At 38.9% G+C, this 26,501-nt stretch overlaps 1 protein-coding gene across 2 annotated transcripts; it reads right to left on the bottom strand.

Annotated features, from left to right (window-relative positions):
* Positions 1-1,521: 1,521 nt before the first annotated feature.
* On the bottom strand, positions 1,522-26,320 carry DTD2 (D-aminoacyl-tRNA deacylase 2). Of its 2 annotated transcripts, XM_030931622.1 has the most exons (4): positions 26,093-26,270; positions 21,807-21,876; positions 16,419-16,689; positions 1,522-1,946 (listed from the first exon to the last, which is right to left on the bottom strand). In XM_030931622.1, exons 1-4 carry the CDS (start codon positions 26,201-26,203, stop codon positions 1,931-1,933), a joined length of 468 nt encoding a protein of 155 aa, XP_030787482.1. In that variant the 5' UTR covers positions 26,204-26,270; the 3' UTR covers positions 1,522-1,930. The 2 variants fall into 2 exon arrangements, with proteins under 2 accessions (XP_030787482.1, XP_010372950.1); XM_010374648.2 differs by lacking the exon at positions 1,522-1,946 and having other exon boundaries at positions 14,243-16,689; positions 26,093-26,320.
* Between the last annotated feature and the right edge of the window lie 181 nt (positions 26,321-26,501).

Below are 26,501 nucleotides of genomic sequence, written 5' to 3'. Positions count from 1 at the left end.
CTGCTCCGCCAACCAGCCATTCCCACATCTCTCTCCCTTTCCTTGTGCTTCACTGTTCCCTGAGACATACAATATTGAAATTAGGCCAATTAATAACCTTGCAATGGGCTGTAAGTGTTCAAGTGAAAGGATGAGTCACATATCTCTCACTTTAAACCGAAAACTAGAAATAAATTAAGTTTAGTGAGGAAGACATATCAAAAGCCAAGACAGGCTGAAAGCTAGGCCTCCTAGGCTAAACAGTCAAGTTATGAAATGTAAAGGGAAAGTTCTTGAAGGAAAATAAAAGTGCTATTCCAGTGAATACACAAACCATAAGAAATCCCAGCACTTTGGGGGGCCAAGGTGGGCGGATACCAAGGTCAAGAGATTGAGACCATCCTGACCAACATGGTGAAACCCCGTCTCTACTAAAAATACAAAAGTTAGCTGTGTGTGGTAGCACGTGCCTGTAGTCCCACCTACTCAGGAAGCTGAGGCAGGAGAATCACTTGAACCTGGGAGGCAGATATTGCAGTAAGCCGAGATCGCGCCACTGCACTCCAGCCTGGCGACAGAGTAAGAGTCCGTCTAAAAAAAAAAAAAAAAAGCAAAAGAGGCTGGGTGCAGTGACTCATGCCTATAGTCCTAACACTTTGGGATACGGTAGCAGGCAGATTGCTTGAGCCTAGGAGTTTGAGACCAGACTGGGTAATATGACAAGACCCTGTCTTTACAAAAAATGAAAAAATAAAAAAAGTTAGGTGTGGTGTTGCATGCCTGCAGTCCCAGCTATTTGGGAGGCTGAGGTGGGAGCATCACCACTTCAGCCTGGGAAATTGAGGATACAGTGAGCTATGATCACACCACTGTACTCCTGCCTGGGTGACAAAGTGAGACCCTGTCTTAAAGGAAAAAAAAAAGAAAGCAAAACAATGTTATTGCTAATATGGAGAAAGTTTTAGTGGTCTGAATAAAAGAGCAAACCAGCCACAACATTCCCTTAATCCAAAACAAGGCCCTAATTCTCTCCAATTCCATGAAGTTTGAGAGAGAGAAGAAGCTGCAGAAGAAAAGCAGGAAGATGGCAGAGGTTGGCTTTTGAAGTTTAAGGAAAGAAACCATCACTATAACATGAAAGAGAAAGGTGAAGCAGCAAGCACTGATGTAGAAGCTGCAGCAAGTTCTCCAGAAGACCTAGCTAAGGTTATTGATGAAGGTGGCTATATGGAACAACAGACTTTCAATGTGGACACAACAGCCTTCTAGTGGGAGAAGATGCCATCTAGGATATTCATAGCTAGAGAGGAGAAATCAATGCCTCACTTTAAAGCTTCAGAGGACAGGCTGACTCTCTTGTTAATGGCTAATGTGGCCAGTGACTTTAAGTTAAAGCCAATGCTCACTGACCATTCCAAAACTTCTAGGGCCCTTAAGAATGATGCTCAATCTACTCTTCCTGTGCTTTATAAATGGAACAAAACAAAACCTACAAGACAGCATGTCTGTTTACAGCATGGTTTACTGAATATTTTAAGCGCACAGTTGAGATCTACTGTTCAAAATGAAAGATTCCTTTCAAAGTATTACTGCTCATTGACAAAGCACCTCATCACGCAGCAGCTCTGATGGAGATGTACAAGGAGATGGATGTTGTTTTCCTATCTGCCAACCAATATCTATTCTGCAGGTCATGGATCAAGGAGTCATTTTGATTTTCAAGTTGTCTTATTTAAGAAATACATATTATAAGACTACAGCTGTCATAGATAGTAATTCCTCTGATGGATCTTGGCAAAGTCAATTGAAAATCTTCTGGAAAGGATTCACTATTCTAGATGCCATTAAGAACATTCGTGATTCATGGGAGGAGGTTAAAATGTCCATATTAACAGAAGTTTGGAAGAGATTGATTCCAGCTCTCATGGATGACGTGGAGGGATTCAAGACTTCAGTGCAGGAAGTAACTGTACATGTGGTGAAAAGAGCAAAAGAACAAGAATTAGAGGTGGAACCTAAAGATAGAACTGAGCTGCTGCAATCTCATGATAAACTTGAACAAATACAAATTAAGGAGTTGCTTCTTTTTTTTTTTTTTTTTTTTTTTTTTTTTTGTTAACAGAGCCTCCCTCCATCACCCAGGCTGGAGTGCAATGGCACAGTCTCGGCTCACTGCAACCTCAATCTCCCGGGTTCAAGTGATTCTCCTGCCTCAGCCTCCAGAGTAGCTGGGACTACAGGTGCATGCCACCATGCCCAGCTAATTTTTGTATTTTTAGTAGAAACGGGGTTTCACCATGTTGGCCAGGCTGGTCTCAAACTCTTGACCTCATCATCTGCCTGCCTTGGCCTCCCAAAGTGCTGGGATTACAGGCATGAGCCACTATGACTGGCCAGGAGTTGCTTTTTATGGATGAGCAAAGAAAGTAGTTTCCTGAGATGTTATCTACTCTGTGAAGGTGCTGAAAACATTGTTGAAATGACAACAAAGGATCTGGAATATTACATAAACTGGTTGATAAAGCAGTGGCAGGGTTTGAGATCATTGATTCCAGTTTTAAAAGAAGTTCTCCTGTGGGTAAAATGCCATCAAACAGCATCACATGTTGCAGAGAAATCTTTCATGAAAGGAAGAATCAATTGATATGGCATACTCCTTTTTTGTCTTATTTTAAGAAATTGCCACAGCCACCCCAACCTTCAGCAACTACTACCTTGATCCATCAGCAGCTACCAACATCAAGGCAACAAGACCCTCCACCAGCAAAAGAATTACAACTTGCTGAAGACTCAGATGATCATTAGCATTTTTAAAAAATATTTTAAAATTTAGGTATATACATTGTTTTTTAGACATAATCTATTGCATACTTAATAGACTACAGTATAGTATAAACATAACCTTTATATACACTAGGAAACCAAAAATTTATGTGATTCCTTTTATTTTGATGATCTGGAACTGAGTCCACAGTATCTCCAAGGTATGCCTATATTGACTGATGAATAAACAAAATGTGGTATAGCCATACAATGGAATATTGTTCAGTTACAAAAAGGAATAACATTCTGCTACATGCTATAACATAGATGAACCTTGAAAATATTATGCTAGGTGAAAGAAGTCAGACACAGAAAGACAAGTATTATATGATTCCATTTATATAAAATGTCCAGGATAGTCAAATCAATAGAGACCAAAAGTAGATTAATGGTTGACAGAGGCTGAAGGTAGGGAGGAAATGGAGAGTGACTTTAATGGGTACAGAGTTTCTTTTTAGATAATGAAAATGTTCTGGAATTAGTGGTGATGCATAACCTTGTACAACCTTTTTGCAATATAGTGCAATAAGACAATATTGTACAATCTTGTTTATATACTAAAAGCCATTAAATTACACACTTTAAAGTGGTGCATTTTATGGCATGGGGAAGTGTATATTAAAAATAAGTCAATATTCCCTAGCAAGCTGACTAAAAAATAATAAAAATTAAAAACATATCAATACATAAATAAGCAAGCTGGGACAATACGATGAACTAAAACTAAATGTATGAATATCCAAGATCCGGCACTTAATGTACTTCCAGTTCCTAAAGATAAATAACTAGAGAATGTTGGGGTTGAAGAAGATGCCCAAATGTTTTCCCCACAACAAAATGTTTAAACCTGAAATCAAAAACTTTAAAGGAGAGGCTATACTAATGTTACATATAGCTTCCAGATCATCTCAATTTTGCTTCATCTCCCCTAAACAATATGAAGACAAAATTTAGTGGTTTCATTAGATTTGTGTCACAGTCTGTATCTTTCTTAAACAACATTTCAGCTGTAATTAGTGTTTTGGTTGTATTAACATCCCTTCTATCTCTCAATTTCTTTGCTTTGTCTCTCACAAACAATATTCAGCTGAAAATTAGCATTATAATTCCATTCATATTCCTTCTTTCTCATCTCCCTGAAAATTTTGGTCACTTCTCAATGCCCTGTCTCCTTCATAAGTCCCTCTGGTCACTTTTTTCTTTTCTTTTTCCTGTAATCAGCTTGTTTTTTTCTTTTCTTTTTCCTGTAATCAGCTTGTTCTTGCTCCTAGTAATTCCATGTTATCTTCTAAAATACCATTCTGTTGTTAATAAACTTTCCTATACCCCTAGCCTTTCCTTAACAATCCTTTGATTGTTAAGGAAATCATAATCTGATGTTCCGCTGGTTCTATACTAGGGTTTTCAGGCCCTTACTCTCCTCTACTCCCCCAATGAAGTTCACATCCTCTTGAAACATCACTTTCTCCACATTCCTCAGCTCTACCATTTGCTGATCTTCATACCACACTCTCACATGATTAAAGACTTGGGCACAGAATTATGGGTATTTCTCTCTGTTCTGAGTCTTATCATCCCAGGTTACCTTTACTGTAAGGTAACCAGTATTTATATTTGTAATATCCAAATGACATAGTCATACAACATATTAGCTTAAATTTATTTATTTGAGAAAGAGTCTCGCTCTTTTGCCCAGGCTGGAGTGCAGAGTGCAGTGGTGTGATCATGGTTCACTGCAGCCTTGATCTCCTGAGCCCAAGTGATCCTCCTGCCTCAGCTTCCCAAGTAGCTGGGAACACAGGCACATGCCACTGCACCCAGTTATTTTCATTTTTTTGTAAAGATGGGGTCTTCCTGTGTTGCCCAGGCTGGTCTTGAACTCCTGGGTTCAAGTGACCCTCCCTTCTTGGCCTCCCAAAGTGCTGAAATTACAGGCATGAGCCACCATGCCTGGCCCAATTTCTTAAAAGCACTAGTCTTCTTGAATTCTCTTCATCTAGTCTGATTTTTATCCTTCTTTGCCAGTTTGGATTTATGAAATCAGTTGTTTCAGCTATATTCTTACTAGCACTCACAATGCCTTCCACTCCATGACCTTAATACATTGCATCTCTTCTGCCAATTTCTGAATGTGGATCAACCCAACCATCTGCTTTTTCCAATCTTCTCTTGGACTACCAAGAAAATTGTATAACCATTCTTTCTACTTTATAGCATTAATTATGATTTAACCACAGCTAGTTGGTTTGATTACCCATTTCCTATAGTAGCTATGTCAAATATTCACTACTGTCCTCAAGCCACTACTTCATACCATCATCCTCTCTCCAAGATAATCAAGTCCTATGTTTTACAGCAAAAGTAGATGGCACAATGTCTGAACTCCATCAGAGCTCTCACCCTAAACTCAGCCATCTTTCCTCCTACCTGAGAGAATACTCACAGTTTTCCAATAACATCCCTCTAGTTTTGCTTTTGATATGAAATTTTGCTCAGTAAGTTATTACATCTCTTCTTTCTTCAATTTCACTATCTACTTCCTCTTGCTCTAAAAATATGCTAACATTTTTTATATCTTTAAAAAAATCCCCTTAATACTGCTGTCCTACAAAACTACTGTCTTCCATTTCCTTCCCTTCATCTCTAACTTCCTGAAAGAATTTTCTACACTTTACTATTTTTATATAAAAGTCCCATTCATTTCTCAAGATATTTGGCTTCCATAATTCCAAGGGACCTGCACTGAATAATGTTCATAGTGACTTCCTAATTGTAAATCCTATTCTTTTTTAAATAGTACTTTCTTAGTCTAGTGGATTGTTCTATAGGATTAGACATTGTTCACCACAAACCACTTGGATAGAAATTCTCCCTTCTCTTGGACTCTCTTCTAGTTTTGTTTTGTTTTTACATCATTCTCTTTTAGTTTTTCTCCTACCTCTTTTTCCACCCCTTTTCAGCCTCTCAATACTATCTTTGTTGTTGTTGTTTGTTTTCATGTTTAAAATTTTTTTGTAGAGACAAGGTCTTGCTATGTTGTCCAGGCTGGTCTCAAACTCCTGGCCTCAAGTGATCTTCCTGCCTCAGCCTCCCAAAGTGCTGGAATTACAGGCATGAACCACCATACCCGGCTGATGTTATCTCTTAATCTACCTCTTTGTTAAATATTTAGTTTCTTATTGTTTCTTAATTGTTATCTTTTCTACACACTCTTTCTGGGCAATGTCATCTATTTTGGTGGCTTTTTTTTTAAGTGTACAGTTCAGTAGTGGTAAGTATATTGACATTGTGAAACAGATCTCCAGAACTTTTTCATCTTGCAAAACTGAAAACTCTATACCCCTTAAACAACAACAACAACCCATTTTCCCCTCCCTCCAAGCCCTGGTAACCATCATTCTACTTTCTATTTCTATAAATTTGACTACTTTAGATATCTCCTATAAGTGAAATTATACAGTGTTTGTCTTTTTGTGACTGGCTTATTTCACTTAGCATAATGTCCTCTAGGTTCATCCATGTTGTAATATATAACAGGGTTTCCAAGTCTGAATAATATTCCATTGTATGTATATAACACATTTTGTTTATCCATTCACCCTTTGATGGGCACTTGTGTTGCTTCTACCTCTTAGCTATTGTGAATAGTGCTGCAATGAACATGGGTATGCAAATATCTGAGACCCTGCTTTCAATTCTTTTGTTTATATACCCAGAAGTGAAATTGCTGGATCATATAGTAGTTCTATTAGTATTTTGAGGAAGCACCATAGTTAGTTTTGGTGACTTTAACTACCATATGTGCAGCTAACTCCCAAATCTATATCCCTTGCCTTAATCACTGTCTCCTGAAATATACTTTTATGAGGACCAAAAGGAGGGAAATATGTTTTATCTTTGTATCTCTTGTTTTTTTCCAGTACTTGGTATACAAGTAGACTCTAAATAAATTCTTGTTGAGGAAACTATGCCTTTTTAATTCTGAGTATGAGGGAGCTAAAGTCCAAAATTTTTTTCCATTGATTATTGTGTAATTCAGGATGAATCACTGTTGTAAGCTTCTTAATGATGGTCACTGCGCAATATACTTATCTGTTTGGTTATAATGCCTACCAGTGCTTTACACATACAAGGTAGCAAGTATCTCATTAAATCTGGTAATAATTGCAAATATTTATCAAACTGAGTAGCAGTGGTTCAGTATTGAAATGCTTGCAAAATTTCTCTTTCCTGTTTCTAAATTAAAATATAAAGGGAAAATATGGGAATTAATATGGTATCATGATGATCCTATACGTATTTTAGGATAAACACAAATCTGTGGGCCATATAATGATGAACACTTTCTGGTCATATGACTTCAGTAAAATAGAACATGCCGATAAAATTTTCGGAAAAGTCTAGCAAATAGCAAATTTATATCACCACTGGGGGGAAAGGGAGTTTTTTTAAAAAAACCTTGTTGAAGCATATGGGCACTCAATATTATTTATGAGATGACAGCAAGGGTACTGAGTAACATTTTCAACAATATTCTGAAAACATCTTGAAACTAAAATTCAGCCCAGATTTATAGAGGAAAAAAAGCAATCTAACACTAACGTGATTGAGGACACAAAATTTAATCATTGGTTAAAGATTATCAGGTATTGGCCGGGCGCGGTGGCTCAAGCCTGTAATCCCAGCACTTTGGGAGGCCGAGACGGGCGGATCATGAGGTCAGGAGATCGAGACCATCCTGGCTAATACGGTGAAACCCCGTCTCTACTAAAAAATACAAAAAACTAGCCGGGCGACGAGGCGGGCGCCTGTAGTCCCAGCTACTCGGGGAGGCTGAGACAGGAGAATGGCGTGAACCCGGGAGGTGGAGCTTGCAGTGAGCTGAGAGCCGGCCACTGCACTCCAGCCTGGCTGGGCGGCAAAGCAAGACTACGTCTCAAAAAAAAAAAAAAAAAAAAAAAAAAAAAAAAAAAAAAAAGATTATCAGGTATTTCTCTTTCACTATTGAACAGAGGTTTAATACTTGCAGTAACTTCTGCCAACTCAGAACCCTGAGAAAATAAGTCACTTTCTTTACAGAAATAAGAAGGAAAAAAAAAAAAGGATATTACCAACAATGGAAGAGGAATGCAGAGTGGCAACAGCTCCAAGTGGACCTGGCAGACGATGAACACTAGAATCGCCAAGGAGACATGGAGCTATGAAATGGCAAAAGGCTATGTGAAAACCCTGAAGCTTTTTGGTTCAGCCTTTAAAAACCAAATGAAAACTCAAGAGATACAAGAATGTGGTTATTTTGATGAACAACTCACAAACTAGTTGAATTAAAAGAAACTGTGGTTCAAATGCACACAAACCTAAACATTTTTTCAGTTCTTCTAATTAAAGTCTAACCAATTCCTTCTAATTTAAAAGATCCAGTTTGGGATATGTCCAAGACTAAAACACAATCTCATCAAAGTCTATTTAACATGGTGTAAATCTCACAGGAGCTGTGACTATCTTCTCTCCCAGTCTAAACCTTATGGCTTTTCTGATTGCTCTTTATAATGATTGATGTTAATATCTCTTGCTTATTTTATAAGAAATACAGAAAACAAAGATCATAAACTCACACACAGAAAAATAAAATAAAAGATCCAGTTTTTTGTTTGTTTTGTTGAGACAAGATCTCACTGTGTTGCCCAGGTTGGTCTTGAACTCCTGGGCTCAAGTGATCCTCTTGCCTTGGCTTCCCAAAGTGCTGGGATTACCACACCTGGCCAGCAATGCATTTTTTAATGAAGATTTCCTGTACCAGCCAAAAGTGTCTTCTCCTTCTGCAGCTTTTTTTTTTTTAGTAAAACTCACTGACAGCATTGTCCAGACATCAGAGACCACATCCTACCTAGTGCATTTTTGTGGCTAATGTGTCCCCTACTAGATGGTAAACTCCTTGGCGCTAGTAATCATATCTTAAACATTTCACACAGCCCCCAGCTACACTGCTGACCTGCAGATTATAAAAACTACAACATTTAAGTGGAAAGCAAGTATCCATTATGCAGTATTAAGCAAATGTTAGATTTTCAACATCTGGGTTTTAAAAGGCAAATATGTATATAATGAAAAGAAACAAAAGCCCTGTGGCCAGGTGGGGTGGCTCACGCTTGTAATCCCAATACTTGCGAGGCTGAGGTGGGGTGGATCACTTGAGGTCCAGAGTTTGAAACCAGCCTGGTCAACATGGTGAAACCCCGTGTCTCAGAATGGGGACATCACACACTGGGGCCTGTCATGGGGTTGGGGGGAAGCGGGAGGGATTGCATTAGGAGATATACCTAATGTAAATGACAAGTTAATGGGTGCAGCACACCAACATGGCATATGTATACATATGTAACAAACCTGCATGTTGTGCACATGTACCCTAGAACGTAAAGTTTAATAATAATAATAATGATGATAATAATAATAATAATAATAAAAAGAAAGAAAAAGAAACCCGTGTCTACAAAAAATACAAAATTAGGCCGGGCGCGGTGGCTCATGCCTGTAATCTCAGCACTTTGGGAGGCCAAGGTGGTCGGATCATGAGGTCAGGAGTTTGAGACCAGCCTGACCAACATGCTGAAACCCCATCTCTACTAAAAAAATACAAAAATTAGCTGGGCATGGTGGCCCATGCCTGCAATCCCAGCTACTCAGAAGGCTAAGGCAGGGGAATCACTTGAACTTGGGAGGCAGAGGTTGCAGTGAGCTGAGATCACACCATTGCACTCCAGGCTAGGCAACAGAGCGAGACTCTGTATCAAAAAAACAAAAAGAAAAAAAAACCAAATTAGCCAGGCATGCTGGTGGTCACCTGTAATCCCAGCTACTTGGGAGGCTGAGGCAGGAGAATCGCATGAACCCCGGAGGAAGAGGTTGCAGTGAGCCAAGATCACACTGAGATCACTCCAGCCTGGGCGACAGTGAGACTGTGTCTCAAAAGAGAAAAAAAAAAAAAAGAAAGAAAGAAAGAAAGAAAAGCCCTGAGGCCTTTCAGAATGTAATCAGAAGAAAAGATAATGCAGGCATTGCGCAAACTAAACTTTAAAGGTGATCATGTTTGCTCATAGACGTACCTTGGGGCTGCTAAGGAAATCAGAAGAATGTCAGGAATAGAAAGTGTGCCTTAGCCTATCTACATTAGTACAAGGCTGAAGAAAACAGTCTCTCAAAGTTGGGGCCAAGGGTTACATTTTTGCTAGTATGATCAGCCATTTTCTAAAAAAACTCCATACCTTCCCTTAAAAAAAAAAAAAAAAAAAAAGCCCACGATTACTTTTTCAACCTCAAATGTTTATGGCAATAATAGCTAATGGTTCTCAGATACTGTTATACAGGGTGTGGTGCATTCTCCACATAAATTCTTCTTTTCACATTCAGATAAAAGGCTGATGTAATAGGTCAAATTTTATTAAGCTTCTTAAGAGAAAAATGCTGACTAACCCAGTGTGAAGAATTCATTCACATGGAAAAGTCCAGTAAAAAGAAGTAGGGTCATATTTATCTCTAAGTTGGCTCTTTGTGATGTATCCCACAGAACTGCTTTATTTTGTGATTAAATATAGAAGGGTTTTAATAAAGCTTGTTTCATCAAAATTCATATTTGTAAACAAAATAAAGATATTTTTGTGTCATAAAAAGTTTGCTTAATGAAAAGACTCAAATATAGGTTTTTTTTTTTTTTCTTTTCTTTTCTTTTCTTATTTTGAGACAGAGTTTTGCACTGTCGCCCAGGCTGGAGTGCAGTAGCACCATCTCGGCTCACTGCAACCTCTGCCTCCCAGGTTCAAGTGATTGTCCTGCCTCAGCCTCCCAAGTAGCTGGGATTATAGACGCCTGCCACCAATCCCGTCTAATTTTTGTATTTTTAGCAGAGACAGGGCTTAGACAGTATAACAGTAGGCAGATATAATACAGTGTAAACACACTGTACTATGTACACTAACACACTGTACTGTCTGCCTACCATTATACTCTCTAAATGCCCGATATTACTTATTCTCTTGCAGTCGACACATTAGTATAAAAAATTAAAGCCAAAGTACTTAATCTTATAAAATACATAACAACTATCAAGACTGGCACAATCATAATGCCAAAGGTGGTAGCGGCAGAAGAAATTACTATGGGGTCAGAAGAGCCTGAGTAATGATGGATTTAGAGTAGAGAAAAGGGCAAGTCAGGTAAGGGTATGATCTAAGAAAAATACAAATAGGGCTATACTGGAAAATTTTTATAGGGGAGTAGTGGGAGAAAAGATTAGAAAGTTGAGCTGGAGCCAGATTATAAACCATGATAAGAGCCTTAGAAGTCTGGGCTTCATTCTGGGTAACGTGGTTCTGGGATTCCAGTGTACACAAGAATCATCTTGTGGGGAGACTGGTGACTAGACAGATTTTAACTGCTGAGATTCTAGTTTGGTTGGGATGGTCCCAGAAAACTGCATCTTAACAGGTGATTCCAGTACAGGGACACATTTTGAGACACTCCACCCCAGGACAAATGATTAAGAAACTCGACTATTAACTATTGCAAATATCCCAGTTCCCTGTCTGCTGTGAAAACATTCAATTGCATCCAATTTTTCTGTTAATTGGCACTGATTTCATCACTGTTTACATCTCGAGTGAATTTGTTTAACAATGCGCTTTTCAGGCTAATATCCAGAATCTACAAAGAATTTAAACAAATTTACAATAAAAAATCAAATAACCCCATCAAAAAGTGGGCAAAGGATATGAACAGACACTTCTCAAAAGAAGACATTTATGCAGCCAACAGACACATGAAAATATGTTCATCATCACTGGCCATCAGAGAAATGCAAATCAAAACCACAATGAGATACCATCTCACACCAGTTAGAATTGCGATCATTAAAAAGTCAGGAAATAACAGGTGCTAGAGAGGACGTGGAGAAATAGGAACACTTTTACACTGTTGGTGGGACTGTAAACTAGTTCAACCATTGTGGAAGACAGCGTGGCGACTCCTCAGGGATCTAGAACTAGAAATACCATTTGACCCAGCCATCCCATTACTGGGGATATACCCAAAGGATTATAAATCATGCTGCTATAAAGACACATGCACACGTATGTTTATTGTGGCACTATTCACAATAGCAAAGACTTGGAATCAACCCAAATGTCCATCAGTGACAGACTGGATTAAGAAAATGTGGCACATATACACCATGGAATACTATGCAGCCATAAAAAGGATGAGTTCGTGTCCTTTGTAGGGACATGGATGAAGCTGGAAACCAGCATTCTCAGCAAACTATCGCAAAGACAGAAAACCAAACACTGCATCTTCTCACTCATAGGTAGGAATTGAACAATGAGAACACTTGGACACAGGGTGGGGAACATCACACAGTGGGGCCTGTCGTGGGGTGGGGGGAGGGGGGAGGGATAGCATTAGGAGAAATACCTAATGTAAATGACGAGTTAATGGGTGCAGCACACCAACATGGCACATGTATACATATGTAACAAACCTGCACGTTGCGCACATGTACCCTAGAACTTAAATTAAAAAAAAATTAAACAACAAAAAACACCAATGCGCTTTTCTGGTTCTCTCTCTGAAATCTCTATCGTCTCCTCTGGCCTCTCATACTTTGCCGTTTCTTTATATGTTGTTTCTTAAGATACTGATTTTAGTCCTCTACAGATCTCCTTGAGTGACTTCATTCACTCCTAAGGTGAGGTGCATAGAAAATGTTGATGCCAACCTCAGAAGACTAGACTTTCTCCTGTCGATAAAGAGGAGTTATAAAAGTTCCTCAGAAGTAGAATATCATAGAGAAAGACATGTTCTGGAATATAACCTTGGAGATGGTCTGAAAAGGAACAGGGATAGGAGAAATAGGAGGTAGGGAGAATAGTTATGAAACTATCAAAATAACTGTTTAAAGTCATCACCAAGGGATGGCTTCAAAACGAAAATGTTACTTTCCTAGTAGTTCTTCCCTTTAAGAAACTAGTCTTATTTCAATAAATTAATAGGCAAGACACTTCTAAGTACATTGGAATTTCATTTTTTTTTTTTTTGCTATATATTTAACTATAATATAACAAATCAGGTCCTCTGCAATGTTAATCACAGATAGTAAAAATCTGACATGACATTGTTCTATTATAACATCAATGTGAATTCTTTTCTAAAACAAATGGCATGAAGGATTTTATAGTATTGATATCTGATAAATTTAGTTCTTTCATTATGGAGTCAAGAAATCATTAGTACAGATATTATTCATAAATGGTATACCTTCTTTTATGACTTGAACTCATGAAAGAATGGTAAAAGTATGTTTGATTTTACTTTATATGAAGGTACTCAAGCTATTACAACCATATCCATTGTGTCTTATACACATATCCATATCCATGGATTATATACAATGGATTATACACAATGGATATGGTTATATTTGAAACATTCTATAATCTTAGAAAGATAGAGGCAGAAAGCACCTAAATTAGGTGCAACGCTGTCTGCTCCTAATTTAGTAAATAAACCAATTTATTGGCTATTCTTTCTGAAGTGATCCATATTGAGAGATGCTAAGTCTTTATCAAGATCAATTTCAATTTTTTTTTTTTTTTTTTTTTTTTGATACGGAGTCTTGCTCTCTTGCCTAGGCTGGAGTGCAATGGCACAATCTCGGCTCACTGCAATCTCTGTCTCCTGGGTTCAATTGATTCTCCTGCCTCAGCCTCCCAAGTAGTTGGGGCTACAGGCGCCAACCACCACGCCCAGCTAATTTTTTGTATTTTTAGTAGAGATGGGGTTTCACTATGTTAGCCAGGATGCTCTCGATCTCCTGACCTCATGATCCACCCGCCTCAAACTCCCAAAGTGCTGGGATTACAGGCGTGAGCCACCGTGCCCGGCCCAATTTCAATTTTTAACAACTGTGACTACAAGAAAGTCAAGAAAATATAAATTAGTCCTCCCTCTTGTGTGACCTTGGGAAAATTCCTTAAGCATCGTCTTACTTTCCACAACGCTATCCTCATCATACATATACTGTGAAGATAAAATACCTATTGAAGATTCTTTGAGCACCTTTGGCCAGAAGAGCTACAGAAAGCCAAGGTACAGTTATTTTCATATCCACAACTTCATTTGCCTTTTCCCTTGTTGTAGCCTTTCTGGAAATTAAGCAAAGATGTCTATCATCTTCTGCTTAATAACCCTTCATGTACTTGAAATTGTTATTCTTCCCTGGTACCTCAAGCACATTTTTTAAAGAGGATTGCCTGAACTCTAAAACAGCAATCAAGGGCTATGAGTCAGCATTTCACCTAGACATAAAATCAAAATGGTTTAAAATAGGTAACATTATCTTTTTGAAAGACGTACATACCTCTTTGGAGAAACTATGAGACAGTTGGAGTTTGCCAGTTTATGAATAGTTTATTACATTTCAATAAGTGTATCATGAATCAATAAAGCAAAAGTTAAGGACAATGGGCTCATTACCAAGCCACTTATTGATTCTTAGTTCCAAAATAGAATAGTACAGGAAGGGTATAGAGAAAATAGGATTTTTTCATGATAAAATTTTAAGCATCTTAGGAACACAGACCTAAAGAAACTATAAGACACATGGAAATTTCAGCAGCTATTTAGGATGTTTGTTTACCTTTTTTTTGTCAATTAGAATTAGTGATTTGGTTTTTACTCTTAGAAAAAAAAAAAGCCTTTTCAACTCAAGTCAGAGGAGTTTGCCAAAACTGAATACTACCTATTACTGACTTAATTATTCTTTCAATTTCTTGTATGTCTTCCTTTCTTGCCTTTGAAAAGTTTACCTTACTAGCTGTCTATCTTACATCACTGTTCTAGCTCAGACTGCCCTAACAAAATACCATCAGACTGGGTGGTTTAAACAACAGAAATTTATTTCCTCACAGTTCTGGGGGTTAGAAGTTCAAGCTCAAGGTGTCAGCATGGTCTGTTTCTGGTGACTACTTTCTTTCTGGCTTATAGACAGCCACCTTCCCGCTGTGTCCTCAGGCGGGGGTGTTGTGGGACAGAATAGTTGGAGGAGCCCCATCTCCAGATACCATCACATTGATAAGGGCTTCAACATATAAATTTTAGGGATGGGAACAAACATCTAGTTCAAAACATTCACTAACAGAAAAATTGACACTGGCTCCATATCATCAAGCAGATAATATGGAAATGAACAAGTCAATTTGTTTTCAAACTATTCTTATGGGAAGTTTCCCCTTTTCTCCCTTTTATAGCAATCTAATTCAATGGGAAAGGAACTTCTTAAACAATTTATGAATTAACACTAATTTCATGAACCAGTTCTTTAAAAAGCAAAGACAAAAAGTGAGACACGTGGTTTTGGTAAAAACTGAGAAACAGACCATTAACCCACTTATATAGTATGTTTAATAAAAACAACTTTTAAACCCTTATACTTTGTTCTTATATCAAGTAAAGATTCTTAAAGTAATGTAAAACATTTGGATGTCCCTGGAAAGTTATATAACACACAATAACACCTTTATATTACATATATATATATATGTTAAAGACTGGGTCTTGCTATTCTGCCCAGGCTGGTCTCAAACTCCTGGGCTCAAGTGATCCTCCCACCTCGGCCTCCCAAAGTGCTGGGATGATAGGCATGAGCCACCACATTTGGCCCTATATTACATTTTCATGCATATTATTAAAAGAAATGGTGACTTATATATGGGAATATAGAAAACTGAAATAGTAAACAAAATTAACAAAGTAATAATTGGGTTGTGCTGAAGTTTACCTAATATTAATACAAATAGTCATTTTTATTACATGCTATACAAATTTGATGGTATAAGAAATGTGTTTTTCTTGTTTGCATGAATCTCTTCATAGCAAAATACTCAAGGTGAACATAATTTTTTAAAAACAATTAAGAGGCCGGGCATGGTGGCTCACACCTGTAGTCCCAGCACTTTGGGAGGCCGAGGTGGGCGGATCACGAGGTCAGGAGATCAAGACCATCTGGCCAACACGGTGAAACCCCATCTCTACTAAAAATACAAAAAAATTATCTGGGCATGGTGGTATGCGCCTGTAATCCCAGCTACTTGGGAGGCTGAGGCAGGAGAATCACTTGAACCCGGGAGGCGGAGGTTGCAGTGAGCCAAGATTGTGCCACTGCACTCCAGCCTGGCGACAGAGTGAGACTCCGTCTCAAAACAAAAACAAAAACAAAAACAAAAAAAAATTAAGAACATTTCCTTAATGACTACGAAGTGAATAGACAGCGTATTTCAAATTTTCAAGTAGAAGGGTAGAGGAATGTAGGACCAAAGGTGACTGAGATCCAGAGTTTAGGTGACTTGGCAAAGTCATCCAATTAGCAGGTGCAGAGTTACATATGAAACTCAAGATTTTCTTGTCTAAAAATGCTGAAGATTAGTACATTCAAGATGAAGGGAAAGAAAATCTAATTATACTTTAGATCATTTCATACCAGAAAACAGCTATAGAAACTAGTTTTTCATTTTCAAAACTCAATTAAGTGTGTGAATGGTCCGTTGGTGTCCAGCTTTAATACCTGCCTGTTTCCATAAGTGCCATGTTCCACTACAACCCCAGCTTCAGCACACTTGCTATTAGCAGCTACTTCTTTTTCACATAGCGTCACAAATTGAGAGTAAAGTTCCAACCCTTCTTCTTTTCCAGAGTTAGAGTGATATTGCATGTTTCTTCCTTTTAGTCTTCCTCCAAGGGTAGCTTGAGGGATAATAAGAATGTTGCCAGGTAGATCCAATATAGAGACATGCTTGCCATTTTCTGTCTCGCTTAATTTCACATTTAACAGTGTATTAACTGGGTGAGGAAGAAAGGCAAAACATTTTAAAGTGAAAAACAAACATGAAGAAAACCATCAAGTTTTTAGTCAGCAAATCTCATGTTTAAAATTCAGTTTGTCAGCTCATGCCTCTAACCCAAAGTCTCTATTTAGATTTAAAATACTGCTTCACTAAGCTAAATAATCTAAGCATGAAAAATAAAGCAATTTTCATGCAGAAAATGGTATGATATTTTAAATCTGAATTAGCAGTTAAGATCACCTAACAATAAGTTCATCCAGAAAGGTCTAAAGAATTAACTGTACACTGGAACCTCAAATATTGTTCCCCTGGGGGAATACATAAGAAGATTTTACTTTCATGTTCCTTTTATTTAGTAAGTAAATCCCACTGGAAAAATACAAGGGTAACTCCGCCTTACACCAAATTCTGCTTGCTTGCTTGCTTGCTTGCTTGCTTTATTTATTTATTTAGAGACAGAGTTTCGCTCTGTTGCCCAGGCTTGAGTGCAATGACGCGATCTCAGCTCACTGCAACCTCCGCCTCCGGGGTTCAAGTGATTCTCCTGCCTCAGCCTCCCGAGTAGCTGGGACTACAGGCACGTGCCACCATGCCCGGCTAATTTTTTGTATTTTTAGTAGAGACGGGGGTTTCACCGTATTAGCCAGGCTGGTCTCGATCTCCTGACCTCATGATCCGCCCACCTCGGCCTCCCAAAGTGTTGGGATTACAGGCGTGAGTCAATGCACCCGGCTAAATTTTTCTTTATAACAGAATATCAAATAAAAATTTTAGTGCAGTTATTATTTTAAACTTAGTTGCCAAGAGTTCTAAGTGGAGACAAAGATTCCTGTTTCAATCCCATTATAAACCAGCCAATTTTGTTGTTTAATAACCTTAAAGGCAATATTAACATGGACTAATTATTTTATAAATATAACTCATGAGAGAAGGGTAAAGATGAAAGCAAGAATCATCAGAAATTCATTGTTATAACTGAAAAAGTAAATAAAAACATAAAGCTACTAGCATTATCTTCATATACATATAAGAAAACGTGATATTATTTGCATAGTATTCATGAGATTTCTTATAGCTAATAAGAAGTGTTGAAACCACCATAAGTATCCATATATAGCTAAAAGTCTAAACTTAGAAAGCCTTTATATCTCAACATTAACAATTTTTGAAACAATAAGCAAAGGAAGTGTCTAATATAAATAGACCTAGGGTCTCCCTACCTCTATAAAGGTGTACCTGACTTCTGTTTGCAAAGAATAGTCCTGAGAGGGCAAATGGTAGAAGGAACTATATAACCTTCAAGACACCTGCCCCCAAATTAGGCTTTAAAAGGTATGCTTTCTGTTGGGGTAGTTAACAGTTTTAATTATTAGAGGGTCTGTAGTAAATATTCATATTGTTACCCCTCTCTACAAATCATGGAATTAATCTGGTAAAAACCTGCCAAGGTGAACACCCAAATGAATTTCTAAGCTAGGCATTAAGCATCATCAATTTTCACTTAACACTTATTTTTAAATACCTCCAGTTTTCTCTATTACAAATAGGACTTTGCTGTTTAGCCAGCAGTCTTTACTGACTGCTTGTAAGGAAACTTTCCAGAGCACTTCATTCCACTCAAAATCACTATCTAGCTATCTAGGCCTCAGGCTAGTGACAAAGTAAATAGGCAATTTTGGAATAACAGGCCTGAGAGATAATGCTACAATTTATTATATTTCCACCTATCTCCCTCTACTGGCTATAACTGAGATTTCAGTTAATGCTGTTGGAATACATATATCAGTATGTAGATAAATACAGTGTAGAACCAGTAAGTAGAATTAAAACGAGACAATGAATGAATGGCATGTTGGAAACTGAAATATCCTAAAATAGGTTATCAATCAAGTATCTCTAATGATGTATATGGGATGTTAAGCTTTGACAGGTTTCTGGCCCTCAGCCCAATTATATTGAAGGTGAATGGAGGAAGATTCTATACATCTCTATGTTAGCTATGCTATTTCAGATTTTGTGGATATAACTGGTAATTATATTCTCAAAGGAGATATGCTTTGATGGGAAATATCTGAATCTATGTCATAAATAAGAGGTGAGGCTTCAGAGAATTCCATCACATTGACTTACTTAGCCTACTGGAATAGAGTGAAGTACAAGCTAATACTATTAATAATAGATGGACTTACTTTGCTTACAACTCAAACGAGTAGAATGTGATTCTTAGAGTCATATATTTCTTTACTGAAAATCATGATATAAAAAAATCATGTGTTAGTGTTAGACTATCCGCTACAAGAGTTAGGGTGGACCTCCTTGGTGTTTTAAATTCACTACAATCTTATGCATGTATTTAAAGTGAACTCACAAAGACAGATATGGAAGCGCACAGGATTTAATCACTATAAAACATGCAGTTTGGATGTGGTAGGCGTATTTCATACTATTATGATGAAGAACCATTCGAGACTCTGTAAGACAACTTTACGAAGTCAATCTTAAGTCAGAATGACAAAAACTTTCTTCCTGTTTTTGAAGGTTTCTATATTTTTTATGGACCAAAAGATTTAATCCAAAGCAAAATATTAATTTAGGAAAGTGGACAGACTGTCTAACACTCCAGCATTAGGATCTGCCAAATTATTCTCTATAATAGGAGTCCTCATTACATTATGTTCTTTTTTTCTTTTTTTTTTTTTTGAGATGGAGTCTTGGTTTGTCGCCCAGGCTGGAGGGCAGTGGTGTGATCTCGGATCACTGCAACCTCCGCCTCCTGGGTTCACACCATTCTCCTACTTCAGCCTTCCGAGTAGCTGGGACTACAGGCGCCCACCACCACGCCCAGCTAAGTTTTTTGTATTTTTAGTAGAGTCGGGGTTTCACCATGTTAGCCAGGATGGTCATGATCTCCTGACCTCGTGATATGCCTGCCTTGGCCTCCCAAAGTGCTGGGATTACAGAAGTGAGCCACAGCGCCCGGCCTCTCTCTCTCTCTCTTTTTTTTTCTTCTTCAGACCAGAACATTCTGTTCTTAACTCTTCAGAGGTCCTTATTATCTTCTGGATTCAAATTTCAAACTATTGCAGTTACTGGCTTTCCATTCTCACCTAGCACAGTCTCTTAAGTCTGGTTTTCATCTTTTGACGAAGTTGTCAGACATGTTTGATATATCACTATAAAATTCCCACTAGAAATTTTAGCTTTTTGTCCAAGCTCTTCCTCATTGGCCTATTTGCCCTTGAAGCTCTTCTAGGTTAACTTCTGTAAGCTTCAACTGCCCATTTGTATAATCAATATTTCTTATTAATCCAACTGATGGATGCTGTCCTTTACTAATGAAGAGAATACAACCTGTTCCCAACCTTAAGGATAGCTTTTCTTTCAAGTTTGTATGTATGCTTGTTTGTGGATATAATCCTTATATCCAAATAGTGTCCTGAAAGGGTATATGATTTGATTTGGTATATCTGAACCTATGTAATTATCACATGAAATACTATAGCCATGTGAGATAGTGTATATATACATATCACTATACAGTGCTATAGCCTATCCAGGAAACCAGAAAGCTGCAGGTAGATAAATTACTGTTCAGAGATCCCTGAACATTGACTCTGTTTTCCATGTCTTTGGAGGAAGTGTGGCTGTGATGACACTGAATTTGGCTCAAGACCCAGGAGAACCTTATATCTATACTTATTTCCACAAAAAAGGGCATACAGGGCTAATGTAAATTCTTCCATAATAATGATATAAACTTGAGTTGTCCAGGTTTGATGAGACCCACATCTTGTATATACAGCGTCATCTACTGCCTCTGTTAGGGGCTCTGGGGGATAAAGGAAACTATATTAAGAAATGCAGCATCTGTTTCTCCCTGTGTGACCACCCTACTTCCAAGAATTTTCTGTATCCTTGGCTGAAGTGCATTGTGTGTATGTGTTTTTATGTACACTCTTCTACATCAATCTGTAAGTCACCTGAAATGCTGCAGATGTTTTAAAAGAATTTCACCATACTTGCTTACTTTAAACTTTGAAACAGGCAAATAGCTGAGGCCAATAACACTAGATAGAATTAAGTAATTAATAACATCAGCACAATTTAAGATTGTGCATCTTAGGATGGGCAGGGATTGGTTAATGGATACAAAATTACAGCTAGATAGGAGGAATGAGTTCTGGTGTTCTGCAGCACTGTAGGATGAATACGACTAACTATAATTTATTGTATACTGTCAAAAGTCTAGAAGAAAGGATTTTAAATGTTCACAACACAAATAACAAATGTTTGAGATAATACATATCTGGTTTGATTGTTATACATTGTATACAGTATTTTTTTTTTTTTTTTTTTGAGATGGAGTCTCGCTCTGTCGCCCAGGCTGGAGTGCAGTGGCCGGATCTCAGCTCACTGAAAGCTCTGCCTCCCAGGTTCACGCCATTCTCCTGCCTCAGCCTCCCGAGTAGCTGGGACTACAGGCGCCTGCCACCTCGCCCGGCTAGTTTTTTGTATTTTTTTAGTAGAGATGGGGTTTCACCATGTTAGCCAGGATGGTCTTGATCTCCTGACCTCGTGATCCGCCCGTCTCGGCCTCCCAAAGTGCTGGGATTACAGGCTTGAGCCACCGCGCCCGGCCTATTGTATACAGTATTAAAATATCACTGTACACCATGAATATGTAAAATTATTATTTATTATTTTAAAAATAAAAGGGAAGGAAAAAGATTGTGCTTCTTGTCCCTTCTGGTTCATTTGTCTATTACTGTCCTTTCTCACTCTCTTTTTTTTTTTTTGAGACAGGGTCTCACTGTGTTGCCCAGGCTGGAGTGCAGGGGCACCATCTCAGCTCACTGCAGCCTCGACCTCCTGGCCTCAAGCAATCTTCCAGCCTCAGCCTCCTAAGTAGCTAGGACCATAGGCACAGGTCACCATGCCCAGCTACTTTTATTTTCTGTAGAGAAGAAGTCTTACTATGTTGCCCAGGCCAGCTTCTAACTCTTGGGTTCAAGTAATACACCTGCCTTGGCCTCCCAACGTGTTGGGAATTACAAATGTGAGCACCACGCTTGGCCTCTCACTCTTAAAAAAGAAACAAAGTCAAACACATACCCATTTTGGGAAGAATTTCTTTATCAGCTCCCTTGAAAAAGCACACGTAGATCACCAATCCTCTTTGGACCTATGAGAAATCACCACAGTAAACTCAGATTACAACAATATCTATAAAGATATAGGGCTAAATGGGTACAGTTTCACAACTATTAATATTATAGACATAGAGGTTAAAAGCACAGAAAATGAACTTTACAAAAGATTTCTCATGTGAGAAAACAAAATATTTTTCAAGTTTCAATCATAAGTTGTTATTTCTTTCAAAAATTAAGTTTAAGGCAGGGCGCAGTGGCTCATGCCTGTAATCCCAGCACTTTGGGAGGCCGAGGTGGGTGGATCACGAGGTCAGGAGATCGAGACCATCCTGGCTAACACGGTGAAACCTCGTCTCTACTAAAAATACAAAAAAATTAGCCGGGCGTGGTGGCAGGCGCCTGTAGTCCCAGCTACTCAGGAGGCTGAGGCAGGAGAATGGCGTGAACCCAGGAGGCAGAGCTTGCAGTGAGCCGAGATCACGCCACTGCACTCCAGCCTGGGCGACAGAGAGATTCCATCTCGAAAAAAAAAAAGAATTAAGTTTAAAATATAGCCAAGAGCAGTGAAGACAAGTTATACCTTCAAACATTTATTTCTAATCAAAATCATTAAGACGATCAACCAGCCTTTTCCCAAGTAAGGGTGACAGACTTAGAAACATTTGCTGGGCCCCATTTATTCAATGCCAAGTGAATTCACATTATACCAGACACAGCTGATGGATAAAGAACATGTGACTGATATCTTTTGATATCATCTCTCTTTATTTCCCCTAATCCATTTACTTACAGATAATGAAAATAATGGTCTGATTCTATTTCTATAAGCTCCAGGAAACTGTCCAATTATTATTATTTGTTGTTAATGCTTTAAATAAACATGATAGGGACCTGAAAATTGCATTTGTGATAATAAGTTCTACATTAAAAGGTTGGTTGTTATCAGGAATATAGGCTTATTTATTTTACATAATGACTTGGATATTTCTTAGATCTTGTAGGACAGAGACTATACAGAAAAGAGACATTTGAATAGTGACTTTGATTCTGCTTCTGAGTGAATCATTAGATTTTTTGATTCTGTAAATTAACCTTGACTCCAGGAGCTATTAGGAAGATTAAATGAGTTAATATTTATAAAGTACTTAAAAACAGTGCCTGGTTCACAGTAAGTGCTATATTAGTGTTTATTAAATGAGTATGTAAAAATAAATTTAAGGGCAGAGGCACAATTTATTTCGCATTTTAACTTCCAAAGCACTTTACAGGCTGTTTTGTACATGATAGGGATTCAATTTATCTGTTGATTGCATTAACATTCAACTATATGTTCCAGGCTCTATGTGTTATCCAAAGAATTTTCTAGATACATGTAAATGCAGCTCTGCACTCACACTTGATTTACCTGGAAAAGAAATGAGTCTTAAAAAGTGCAATTGTGCTCCTGAAACAATAGGCAAGGGCCTCCAATGCATACCCTTAAGAAGCTGGCAAGTTATTATAGGTATCTGCACGACTGTCACAGGCCTCTCCACTACTACTGTTTTCGTCATGAATCAAAATCTTAAGGATATTTATATTTGGACACATGCAATGTCAGAATTAAATACCTAATCATTTGCAGAATGATAACTGTTCTTTCCACTAACATTATCTCATTAAGGTCTTTGCCTTTCATTTATTCCATAATAGATCTTAAGCTGTGACTTCTCTTCAAGTCAAAATCACTTTCCTTATAACTTCTTTGGTATAAAACATTTCAAATATATAGAAAAATACAGATAATTCTCACTGTAGCTTTAAAAAGTTCACTTACCAGGAACAAAAACATTAGTCTGTGACAGCAAAGTTCTAAATGAATGAAACTAAGAACAAGCAAAGAAAGTAACCTTCAAATCTTGACAATTAAAATGCTGTTTCTAAAAAAAACACAACTTTTAATAATAGAATAGGGTAGAGAACACGTAAGAAGAATTGACATTTTCTCACCATCTAAATTACTTGTCAGCCCTTTAAACTAATTTAGTTATGTGTGTAGGAGTGAAAGGGAAAGCCTTTAAAATAGTTTTTAAGTTTATAAACACAAACTGATAGTTTAGATGCCAGCAATAAAATATACGTGATTTTGCATAAGAAGATGTAGCCTGAAAAACATAAAAAAGATAAATAAGCATGGAAGGAAACTAAATGACTGATAGTTTGTAATTTATAGTATCTGGAGGCAACTACAAAAATGGATAATTCAGCCGGGTGCGGTGGCTCACACCTGTAATCCCAGCACTTTGGGAGGCCTAGGCGGGTGGATCACGAGGTCAGGAGTTTGAGACCATCCTGGCTAGCATGGTGAAACCCCGTCTGTACTGAAAATACAAAAAATTAGCCAGTCGTGGTGGCGGGCGCCTGTGGTCCCAGGTGCTCAGGAGGCTGAGGCAGGAGAATGGCGTGAACCTGGGAGGCGGAGCTTGCAGTGAGCTGAGATTGCGCCACTGCCCTCCAGCCTGGGTGGCAGCGCAAGACTCTGTCTCAAAAAAAAAAAAAAAAAAAAAAAAAGAAAGGATAATTCTTTTATTTATTACTTATTTTTGAAAGGAGGTCTCACTCTGTGGCTCAGGCTGGAGTGCAGTGGCAGGATCTCCCCTAACTGCAACCTCCGCCTCCCGGGTTCAAGAGATTCTCCTGCCTCAGCCTCCCGAGTAGCTGGGATTACAGGTGCCCGCCACCAAGCCTGGCTAATTTTTGTATTTTCAGTAGAGACGGGATCACCATGTTGGCCAGGCTGGTCTCAAACTCCTGACCTTAAGTGATCCGCCAGCCTCGGCCTCCCAAAGTGCTGGGATTACTGCGCCTGGCCAGTTAATTCTTCAGATAGGATGGCAAAATACAATAGTAAAATTTCAAATAAGGATATCAAGACCTCACAAAAAATCATGACAAAAATAAGAAATAAGAAAAGTGAATTTCTGGGAGAGAGATAAGAATACAGGGATTTCTATGCTTGTATTTCCAAATTAGCACAGGGCCACAGATTCTGATTTTAGAATAATCACCCACATATCAAATAGTTCACTGGTACTATTTAAAATAGTAAGTAGGCCGGGCGCGGTGGCTCAGGCCTGTAATCCCAGCACTTTGGGAGGCTGAGGCATGTGGATCACCTGAGGTAAGTGGATCACCTGAGGTCAGGAGTTCTAGACAAGCCTGGCCAAAATAGTGAAACCCCGTCTCTACTAAAAATACAAAAATCAGGTGGGCGTGGTAGCTTGCTCCTGTTGTCCCAGCTACTCGGGAGGCTGAGGAAGGAAAATTGCTTGAATCTGGGAGGCGGAAGTTGCAGTGAGCCGAGATCGTGCCACTGCACTCCAGCCTGGGCGACAGATCAAGGCTTCATCTCAAAAAAAAAAAAAAAAATTAAAAAAATATATAAAATAACTAACATTGTTTTAATTAATGCTAGATCTGGGACTGAATTCAGCAGAAAAGATGAGCGAATGAGAGTTTGCTACACTGAAGTTTCTGAGTGTCTACAAAAGTCTTAATTACGAACTAATTTTTTTCTTACATTTCAACGTACTTCAAAATTACGTCAGAGGCCTTAAAGAAAATTTTATTTGTTATTGTATGCAGTGGGGGCAGGCTGTCTTAAAAAGGAAAGTGTGTATGAAAGTAGAAGGAACTCAGTGACATAAATGTTTTAAATTCTTTGGAGAAATGTGTTTGATAACAATGCAACATTGTTATAAAAGTAGTGGTCTTTGTTTTCTGTTGGAAATAGGTCAAAATTTTTAAAAGGCTTCTTGAAAAACAATTGTTTCTTAGGAAATCTCATTTCTATGCTAAGACCAAGTCAACATAAGGGGGAATTCAACGCGATCTGAGGCCTAAGTTAAAGCAGATCATGAACTCTTGCAGCAAACCTGACCTACAAGCTTGCCCTGTACCAGCATAGGCTACGAGCTACAAGGGGTCTGAGACATTAAGGCCCGAAGTCCACCGAACTCAGTTTCAAATCCCCGTGGTCCCCCCAAAAAGGGAGACGAGCTCTTCCTCTCGGGGGCTACAATTGGCGCTGGGGAACGGTGATGCAGGACCGAAAAGACAAGCGCAGCCAGACAGGCCACTGCGGCCAGCGTCAAGCTGACCCGGTATCCCCGCGGCCGGAGAGACACAGAGGAGACGGGTCACTGAGACAACGCGGAAAAAACCGGCCCACATGCCGGAGGATAACGAGAGCTGCCGGGCTGACGTTACCTCCACCCACTGGGCAGCGGTGTCCCCTTCGGCTGGTCGAATTTGCAGCCGGGCGTGCAGGCACTGCTGCAGGAGCGCCCGGGCCTGAAGCATCCGGCTACTCTCAGCCATAGTTTAGGCCCGCGCCGCTGCCGGACGGTTACTGGGCCGCGTGTCGCAGGCCCCTTCCTCGACGCGCAGGCGGGGCAGACGGGGCGGGGCATGACAAAGGGACTGCCCCGATCGCCCAGTGGCCCCGCCCTTCTAGGGGCGGGGACTCGGCCCGACTCTCGGATGTCCCGGATGTGCGGTCTTGGAGGGCGGCGTAGCGCTAAGGTTCTCAGCAGCTCCTGCCCAACTCTGCAGAATGCGCTCAGTGTATACTTTTATTAAACGACTGAAAAGACTCGTTAGATCTCTTTCCTGCAAA

The sequence above is a fragment of the Rhinopithecus roxellana genome, chromosome 5 (genome assembly GCF_007565055.1).
Source record: "Rhinopithecus roxellana isolate Shanxi Qingling chromosome 5, ASM756505v1, whole genome shotgun sequence".
NCBI lineage: Eukaryota > Metazoa > Chordata > Mammalia > Primates > Cercopithecidae > Rhinopithecus > Rhinopithecus roxellana.
The sequence above is the reverse complement of the archived record's forward strand: the minus strand, read 5'-3'. Positions and strand labels throughout refer to the sequence as shown.

Excerpts from the sequence above, each read along its gene's own strand:
- DTD2 (XM_010374648.2), bottom strand. The coding sequence starts at position 26,203 with ATGGCTGAGAGTAGCCGGATGCTTCAGGCCCGGGCGCTCCTGCAGCAG. Across the intron at positions 21,877-26,092 it reads CCGCTGCCCAGTGGGTGGAG|GTCCAAAGAGGATTGGTGAT; the intron begins GTAACGTCAGCC and ends GATTTCTCATAG. Across the intron at positions 16,690-21,806 it reads AGAAATTCTTCCCAAAATGG|TTAATACACTGTTAAATGTG; the intron begins GTATGTGTTTGA and ends TTCCTCACCCAG.